The following is a 10206-nucleotide window of genomic DNA, read 5'->3' as shown; positions in this document are numbered from 1 at the left end:
GGTGGAAGACTGTGTATGTGGTTATGCTGATAAGAACTGGAAATTCCTGTGTTAACACTAATGTACAGTAGACAGTTTATTGGACTGGGCTGTAGAAGCTGAATCTGTGGACAGATTTACTGGGCTGTGTAAAGTAGGGCTCACTAGTGTTGGATTAAAGTACTTTAATAATGCTGTAGGAGGAAAACTGTTCAATGAGTGCATTTCATGTACAATTTGAATGGAGCGGCTTGATGTGTAAGATCTGTGTAGACATGTGTTTCTGTTTCTGATGTCCGCACAGCCAAAGTACATAATTACTCGTGCATTCCTCGGACGAAGGCCTGGGGTCATTCTTGGTGTTGCCAAACAAACTTGTGGTTAGGTGTGTGAAAGGGTGAGTGTGTGAGTTGAGTGAGTGTGGTGTGTGAGCTGAGTGAGTGTGATGTGTGAGTTGAGTGAGTGCGTGAGTTGAGTGAGTGTGGGGGATGAGTGTGGGGGGTGAGTGAGGGTGGGTGAGTGAGTGTGGTGTGTGGGTGGGTGAGTGAGTGTGGTGTGTGGGTGGATGAATGTGGGGAGTGAGTGTGGGTGAGGGAGTGTGGGTGAGTGAGTGTGGTGAGTGAGTGTGTGGTGAATGAGTGTGGGTGAGTGAATGTGGTGAGTGAGCGAGTGTGGTGGGTGAGTGTGGTGAGTGGGGTGATTGGGTGTGGGTGAGTGTGGTGGGTGGTGAGTGAGTGTAGTGAGTGAGTGTGGGTGGTAAGTGAGTGTAAGTGGGTGGTGAGTGAGTAAGTGTAGTGAGTGGGTGTGGGTGAGTCAGTTACAATGCAATGTGTACTTGCAATTTGTTATTGCCACATGACAGTAGTTTCAAGTTAGGATATGCACACGTCTGGCAAAATAGTAATACTTCTAATATTTTTATAGTTTATTGATACAGCTGTCTTATTTCAGATTGTATCCTAAAGGAGAAGGTTTTTTCCACCTTTTTTGCTGTGAGGCTACTTAGCCCTGAGGGCCATTTCAATAACAGGCAGTGTGTTCTGTTTTTTAAAAAACCTCAAAAAATCTTTTCAGTTTTCAAACTTGGCAGGGGGGTTTCACAGCTGTCTGATTTTCATGTTTTAATTTTTTTTAAAAAAACTCAATTTTCATTATCAAAATCAAAACCTTCATTTATTCATATGTCCTAGATTTGTCAAGTGTGTATGTACACCCTGCTTCATCTGGCAATTTGTTTTGTATGTAATATGGTTTTAACATTTTGGTATTGTATTATTATCACATGAGCATTCAGTTGTTCATTGTATCCCTAGTGTTTTTTTAGTGCTGGGACTTTAGTTCAGATGAGGTTCAATCATGTGACTAGCTATTCTCAATTAGTGAACTGTTTAAATGTTATCAATGAAGGAGAGGCACTGTTTGCTTGTTTGTTCTTTCTGAAGAAGGCGGACTATTAGCAGACGAAAAGTGTATGGTTTTAACGGCTTAAAATAAATTTGTATTTCTGTTTTTACATCGAGTTGGACTTTACATTTTCAGTGGAATTGAGACTTGGGCTTCGGAGTGTTCGTTGAGTTTATTCTTCCTCTCGTTAAGAGTCCTGGTAGAAAAATTTTTACAAATCTCACACAGAGGATCCACAGTGAGGTGGGAGACATTCAGACAGTAGACACATAAGTCATGGCCATCAGAAAGCTGTAACTTACGGCTGCAATCCTTAGCCTGCTTGAAACAAACGCTACTTTTCTTATCCAACATAATGATGTGGAGAAGAAGAACAGTACCAAAAAGAAGAGGAAAGGCTACCCAAAAGGGTAAGAAGAGAAAAGGAAGGATTACCAATGATGGTAATGAAGAATTACCTCAAAGGTAAGAAAAAGGGTAATAAATGGAAATGACTAAAGGGAGAGAGTCTAAAGTATATGATAGGGTAGGAAAATAGTAGAAACTATTTGAAAATATTTAAAGTAAGAACAATGTACAAAACTTTCAAAAAATTAGACAGCTGAGAGAGTGGCTTGACACGGCTGTACAGCAACGCGGCAAAACAAGGTCTGAGGTAACAGGGAGCAGAGCATTCTGGCTAGGACCCTGGCTTGAGAGGTTCTGGCTGACGCAAGCTTGATATTGGCCGGCTCGGTTCCGAGGACGGAACCGATAACCCATCAGTAAGGAATGAACGAAGATTAACAACATCAGATCAAAGAATTTTCTGTAAAAGGGCAACATCAGATCAAAGAATTTTCTGTAAAAGGGCAATGACATATAGTGAATGTTCTCAGAAGGGTACAGAAAAAAGGGTGCCAATAGTACCCTAAAGGCAAATCATCTTGAAATAGTAAAGAATTATGCTATTTTTCAGGATGAATGTATTGGATAATATGCTGACTGGGTACCTGAGAGAAAAGCATCCAGTTCATTTAAGTCAAAATGGGTAAGTGACAATGGACAAATACAAACCAATTGTGGTACTTGTGCAGGCTAAGAGTATGTACCATAAGGTTATTAAAGACACCTCCCCCTTGCTCATTCAGATGTTTGTATGAACAGCTGCTGCAGAAAAGTAGACAGCTCTGTCTACTCTCACACTCCTGCAAGTAAGGAAGGTCAGACACAAGGAAGTCTCTGTATTAATGACACTGACACAGATTACAAATAACACATTCTGTACATATGTAGGAAGCTGGGGAAATAGACCACTTACTGCTTCCAAGAATGCCATACAAGTTCCATTACTATAAAACAATAACATCACTGTCCCATCAGAGACAGAACCATCAAATGGATAAATAAGATGCAGCCTGTGGGTTGTGTTTTATGGCTTTAATTATATCAACAGCTTTTTATTTACCCAAATGAAGATGAATAACAGTTTTGTGTGTATGTGGGTGGGACAATAAACACAAACTAAGAAATCCTGTTTTCATAGTCTGGAACAATCACCAGTTTAGAAAGGCAACACTTTTGATGTACTCTTGTCTGAGAGTGGGTGTTAAAAAACAATTTAAACTCTCATTATTCAATAAAGTCTACATGGGTTCATTCAGAAAAATCCTCATATATTTAAAAATGCAATGAAAACTTTCTCATGTGCCTGCCACATGGCCTATAGTGAATGCCTGTGGTTTTAAGTCCACACTCGGCAAATTTGGTGTGGCTGACAGAAGACTGCAAACAGTATATCTGCTGCAAACTACCAAAGCTGTTTCTACTTTAATGCTGTCTTTTACAGCAGAGAATGCAAAAAGAAGAAACAAGAACAGCTGTAGTGAAATTAACAGTCACTATAACAGTACATCAAACCTTCACCCCACTCGCAAAAGTCGAATACTGGAGCTGATAATGATGTATAGTACAGGGGATGATTACATGACATTGAAGCATTACAAGGACCGACAAGTGAAGCACAAAACTCATCTACAGAAATTGAGTCTCATAACTTTGCGAACTTCACCTACAAACAGGTGAAACTGTTAATGGGGAGGATTCTCACACAGAATCTCAATGCTCTTAAAATGAACAAAATCCTGGAATTAAAAGACCAATAGTCAAAATCCCAAAATGGATCCAGTTTAGAGGCTGAAGGAGCTAGAAGAAAAATGAATTATTTTTTCCCCCAATGGTGTATAGCACGGGAGTAAGAAAATAGCAGGTGTTTGGGTGCCACATGAGTTACATGAAAGACAGGCTTGCCCCTGAAAATGATTTTAGATTTACAGCAGCATTCATTTCCTTTTTTATTATTATGCAGTCTCATTCTTCTATATTAAAGATCCTATTATCAGTCTTGTAACTGTGATTCTGCACTAGAAGCAACTAGGTAAGGTACCATGTCTAATAACGTCAACCACTATAAAAAGCACTCTGTCATGACATGCAACACAGATGTGTTGATCCATTCTAGTCACTGGTAACAGTCAATACACATATGGAAAGTTACTGTCATTTGTTATGGAAATTACCTGAAGGTTTTATTCTTTAAATGACTTCAGGATGAGTGTTTAAAAACAGATGAGAAAAAAAATAAATGGAAATGAATGCAAAGTAGCAAAAGTAAAATGAAAAATATAATGGTATAGTATAATGGCAGACAGATCTACAGAGAATGGACTAAAGAAGTTTATTTGATTTGAGTGAATGAAAGCGCTCACAGATTAGTTTTGGTTTGCCTTTGGAGCTGTGGCCCTTTGTTACTTATTTTATTAGTGCTTTGTTTGTTGTTTTTTTCGCTATAAAGAAACCCCAATGCCAAGATACAGGGAGGAGTGAGTTAATGATGCCTTGGAATGCTCAAGGAATTCATCTCATGTCAACACACCTTGTCAATAAGCTGAAGACTGCAGATGCATTACTTTCTCTTGGAGATGTGTAGGAACATGGGTTAAAGCAGTGAATGTATGTAAAAATGATAGGTTTGAAACACATATTTTTTTTCTTTTTTGTCTAGTAGATCATCCTCCAGCTATCTACTCCAGCATCTCACATCCCTGCTGGGTCTACCTGCTGCTCTCTAACCCCTCAGATATCCTCTGTAGATCTGGAAAGCTTTTTTTCTTTGCTTTGTTATGTCCTAACCCACGAACCCCCCACCCACTCTCACAGTCCTTTTGGTTTCAGTCTAAGGGCAGGTGTGCAATGGGGACGTGCTAAGGTAGAGTTCCACCTCCACAACTATTCAGTCAATGTCCCCACCTTAATCCCTCCTTGGACCACACCCCTTCTCATGTCCTTGGTCTCCTTCATGGATCATGTGGGAACACCTATGGGACAGCCCACCCCTGGAATGGAAACTCCTATTACTCCCTGTCACTTCATCAGTTGCCCGAGCCACTAACCAAACCTGGGTCAACTGGCCCGTAGTTAGGGTTTTCTCCCTCTATGCCAGTAGAGTGGCTAGGTTTGAAAACACACACTGGTTAAGGATGCTATACTAAGTCACACTTTCATTCATTTTGTTGGGTTTGTTCTACAGACCTAATTGCTAAGAATAGTGGAGATGGAAATCCCTAATAGTTTAAGGGAAGGATAGCATCTTGAACCAACTAACACTGTTACGCAACAACCAGTCTGATGTTTAACGGTGACAGATTAATAGCACCCGCCTAATCAGCAAAGCAAGAAATATAGCCAATAATTTGAGTAACATTTATTAAATGCATGTGTACAGAATGAATTCTCGATGTATTATATTGACCAAAAAATGTGAGTGCAAACTGAACAATGACTCCACTCCAGAGCTATTCAGTATGTGATGACAATAATCCAACAGACAACTGCTTATTAGATTCCCTAGATAATGTGAGTAAGATGAAACATCTTTTCAGTCTCAAGACTGTATGTGTTTGAGCTATGCTCACAATTATAATGTTGCCTGAGTACATGACGTTGATACATACTATAAGCAGAAGTGTGATTAATGGACTAAAAGCCATGCTTTCAAGAAATAATACGATTCCTCATATGGTAGTTTTCTGCACTGGAGAAATGTCTCAGTGCTAAAGTTCCTGATATAAAACCATATATGGAATGCAATACAATCTAATTCACCTTTAAATGTTATCTGTTCACTAAAAACATTAATAAAGCTTAAAAATATAATCTAACTCAAGAAAGAGTAGGAGTGTTTTGTTTCAGAAAAAGGACCTTGCAGACTGAGACTGTGTGTGTGTGTGTGTGTGTGTGTGTGTGTGTGTGTGTGTGTGTGTGTGTGTATGTGTTTATAAACCTGTGCCTTTAGTCTCTCTTCCCAAATGTATATCAATTAAATACCAATGAAGCTAGCACATGCAATATGAGCCCATTTCATTAATTATAACTTTCAAATACAAAATGTTACACCTACTACCAAGAAAGATATCTTAACAGACACCCCAAACCCACATATACATTCAGAAGACAGACACTGTCAAAATACTGGACCATGCCTGGAGATACTTGGTCAGCAACTGCAGCTAAGATCCTTCTATTTGAACAGCTATGGTCACTGTACATATTCTCACACAACTGTACTATGTTTGTCATACAATCAAATAATACTCTGTCCTACTGATGTGAACTGGAGAGCACCAAACAGAATGGGGCCCTGAACCTGGGTAAAAGGCTACACCATGTCCTGTAGTACCAAGGTAATGAAACTTGACCTACTTTTACAGTGGACATCCAAGCTATAATGTTTTGGCAGAGTGCAGACAGAAATCTAAGCAAGAGATGTACACATACTGTGGGCAGCTTTTTTAGAAGATTGCAACAGTGAAACACGAAGAACATAGTACAGTTGTGTACACTTACCATAAATGTAGATGTTCGAATGTATTCACTGTTGCAGTCATCACATTTGGGTTATCTGCCTGCAGGTAGCCCTCAGCCGGCCTGAATACCAGAGTCTTTGGATTTCTGTGTCGGATGATGTCGTTTCTTCCATGACGTCAGGTCGTCAGGGGTATAAAACATGCAGCTGACGCCATTACATCAGTTTTTCTTGCCCCAGATGTCAGGTGCCCCCACAATAGGAAGCAATTATATGGTATGTAACACCCCCAACAAAAAGCAAATACACGTGATATAATATATGCCAAACAAGAAGGAAAGGTAAAAGTCAAGAGAAGTCAGGGGGCTGGAGGGAGGGCAACCAGGACTGCAACAGTGAATACACTCGAACATCCACATTTATGGTAAGTGTACACAGCTGTACTATGTTCTTTTTGTTTCACTGTTACAGTCATCACATTTGGATTGATTCCCAAAGCTAAGGAAGGGTGGAGGTAGTTAAAGAGCATTAGGGCTAGCAATAAGGCCCTGTAAGACTGTTGTGGCAAATCCAGCTCTGGATTTAGAAAAGATAGGCAGGTGGTAATGCTTGGTGAAAGTATGTACAGAGCTCCAGGTTGCAGCTTCCAGGATGTCCCTGGTAGGGACTCCTCTGAGAAATGCAGTAGAGGTAGATGCAGCCCTAGTGGAATATGTTCTTATCCCCTGTGGGGTAGGTTTTCCATGGTGTTTGTAGCAGAAATGGATGCAATGTGCTATACATTTGGAAATGGTTTGCTTTGAAATGGCCTTCCCCTCTGCCTCTGCAGCAAAGCTAACTAGCAGCTGGTCAGATTTTCTGAGAGGCTTGGTCCTGTCCAAATAGAATCTAAGCTGTCTGTGTACGTCCAGAGAATGCAGTATCCTTTCCCCTTTATTCTGAGGATTAGGGAAAAAAGTAGGCAAATGAATGGACTGGTTTAGAGCCACACTAGACACCACCTTGGGCATAAAGGATGGATTGGTCCTGAGGGAAACCCTGTCTGCATGGAAGATAATGAAGGGTTCCACTGCCATGAGGGCCAGCAGTTCAAACACTCTTCTTGCTGAAGTGATGGCTAGAAGTAAAGTTGTTTTCAAAGAAAGGAATTTCAACTCTGCTGTAGCAGCTGGTTCAAAGGGGGGAAGTGTGAGTTTTTCCAATACAAAGTTAAGGTCCCAGGCTGGAGTGGGAGCCCTCCTGGGGGGGTCTTAAATTTTTGGCCCCTCTACGGAATTGTTTTAGCATGAGATGAGAGAAGAGGGGTGGCTCAGTATTATAATGTGCTGATATGGCAGAGGCATGAATCTACATTGAAGAAAAAGATAGGCCCTTGTGGAGCATTTCTGTTAAATAATCTAGAATATGAGGATTGCTGGAGGTGAGCTCAGGGTATTAGCCAGGCTGCAAGGTTCATGGTTTGAAGCTGAGGGTGCAGAATCTGGCCCATCTGCTGGGACAGCAGGGAAGGTGTCTGAGGCAGGTATCAAGGTTGTAGCACTGTCCGACTGGGGGTACCAGTGCGGGTGTGGCCAGTCTGGTGCAATCAGTATTGTCCTTGGCTTGTCCTGTTTGATCTTTAGTACAACCTTCGAGAGGAGAGACAGACGGGGAAGGCATAAACTGAGAGGCTTTCCCAGGTAAAGGACAGGGCATAACCAGCAAAGGAGATGAAAGCGAACAAAACTAGACTAAAACCAAAAACAAGGTTCACTTGGAGAACCAAATAAGGGCGCCGAGACTACAGGATGTAAAATTCCAAGTAGTTTATTCTGTAGCAGCAAAGGGATTGAAATTAACGCTAAACACAGAAAATACATTTTCGAGCTTCTTCATCAGAAATCAAAACGGAATTAATGCTTCACAGGCTCAATTATATACTATCAAGGTTCAATAAAAGCAATTGTTCAACAATTTAACAATTATCCAATAAAAACAATTAGTACTCATTAGGCACAAACAATTCAACCTACTCAAATAACTCTAACATGAATCATGTATATCTGTGTGCAACCAACCTTGTTTGTATAAAATATGAATATTAAATATTGACTATACATGAAACACGTTTTTAAAAGGTCAATAAATAATGTAAATACTTTTCTTAAAAAGTATTCAAATGTGTAAATTAATGTTTTGAATATACATATTTAAAACTTATTAAAAATACTTTAAACCAAATAAAAAATACAAATTGATTATATATGCTGCCATCTACTGCAATTTTGTAATTTTAAAGTTTTGCAGCTCTTAATTTGAGCACAGGGATAATAGATAACATATCATTTAAACCAGGGTGTTTTGTGGCGTCCAAAATAATCTGCCAATACAGTTCCCTGTATTTTAACTTGGCTTCCCACATACCACCCCTAACTTCCTTAGGAACCGTTTCTAATACAAAGAAGCTATAAGATGCTTGTTGGCATGTTAAAGTATGACGAAATAGTGCATTGTTGACATTCTGCTTCCTAGTTTCGTAATGGTGTTCATAAATTCTTAACTTTAACTTCCTCTCAGTCTTCCCTACATAAAATGAGTTACAGTGGTGGCAAGTGACTAAATAAACAACCCCATTAGTATTACAGTTAGAAACATTGGTACTCATAATCTGCCTGTTTCTACTGGGTATGTATATACTAGAATTGTTGGCTACATGTGGGCATTGTGAACAAAACCCACATTTAAAAGTTCCAACTCTTCCTGATTTACCTCCTACTTTTGGGCCACCACCACACTCAAATAGTTGCTTAAAATTCAAATCCTTTCTGTAAGTGAATTTTAAGGGTTGACTGTGAACCAAATCTAGATCAGAGATCTGTCTAAATCTATCCCATTCCCTTTTGACAATTTGTTTAATTACACCCGAGCCACCAGTATAGTCCATTATGTATGCCTGCTCCCAATTGCTTAAAGTGTTATCATTAACTACTGTGTCAGATAAAACAAGATGGTCCTGACCCAAAATAGGTGCAAATCTCCCCTTTCTACCAAGGACAACTACCTGAATGGTCTCATGAATTAAAATGTCTGGATATCCTCTCTCCCTGAACATGTCCATAACAAAGTCACATTCTTTTGTAAATTCTTCATCGTAAGAGGTCATGCGACTAATCCTAGCTAATTGTCCCTTAAGTAAATTCTTCTTCTGGAAGAAGGGATGGCCACTATTAAAGTGAAGGTAGGAGTTAGAAAAGTTTTTTTTCCGATGTACTTTTGAAGAGAAGGCATTGTTGGACTTGGTCAGGGAAATGTCCAGATATATCAATTCTTGAAAATTAAAACTGAATGTAAAATCCAAGAACTTAGTTGTTCCTTTTATATAAGCAAGAAAATCAAAGAATCTCTCCTGAGAATCTGTCCAAAAAATACAGATGTCATCGAGAAAGCGTTTGTAAAAACACCAAGAACTGGCAAAGGACAGGGCATCCACTTTCCAAGCTTGACTGTGGGGGGTTCTGGTGCAGAATTTGTTCAATTGGTAGCTCTGAGGGGAGGCAAACAGGTCTACCTCTGGTGTCCCCCGTTTGTTCCTAAAGAGCTTGAATATTTTGAGTTCCAGTTTCCATTCATGTCGGTTCACGAGATTTCTGCTTAAGTCATCTGCCAGTGAATTTAGTTTGCCTGGCAGGAACTGAGCTTGTAGGTGCACTTGGTAGCTCAAGGCTGTGCTTCACAGAGCCATGGCTACTCTGCAGAGTGGGTAGGAATGGGTTCCCCCCTGCTTGTTTATGTACCACATAACTGTGGTGTTGTCTGTCTTTACCAATAGTTGTCCTGGAAGAATAAGGTATTTGAAGGCTGTCAGAGCATTCTGTACAGCTTGTTTGTGTCTTTCGGCTTTTCCCGGTTAGGGGTCGCCACAGCGGAACTCCAGTCCGCTAATGATTGGCAGTTGATTTTTACGTACCGGCTTGCCAGGCCTGACGCACAACCTTCAACGA

General features: G+C 40.1%; 1 protein-coding gene across 1 annotated transcript in view; it reads right to left on the bottom strand.

The window, feature by feature from the left end:
* Positions 1–9368, bottom strand: part of NCAM1 (neural cell adhesion molecule 1) — a 1088618-nt gene extending 1079250 nt beyond the window's left edge. Inside the window, exon 1 of the mRNA XM_044079459.1 lies at positions 8975–9368. Within this exon, the coding sequence (XP_043935394.1) occupies positions 8975–9368 (394 nt within the window). The remainder of the gene's footprint in view (positions 1–8974) is intronic.
* Between the last annotated feature and the right edge of the window lie 838 nt (positions 9369–10206).

Source organism: Protopterus annectens, chromosome 8.part0 (assembly GCF_019279795.1).
Source record: "Protopterus annectens isolate FY-2018-M chromosome 8.part0, PAN1.0, whole genome shotgun sequence".
NCBI lineage: Eukaryota > Metazoa > Chordata > Ceratodontiformes > Protopteridae > Protopterus > Protopterus annectens.
The sequence above is the reverse complement of the archived record's forward strand: the minus strand, read 5'-3'. Positions and strand labels throughout refer to the sequence as shown.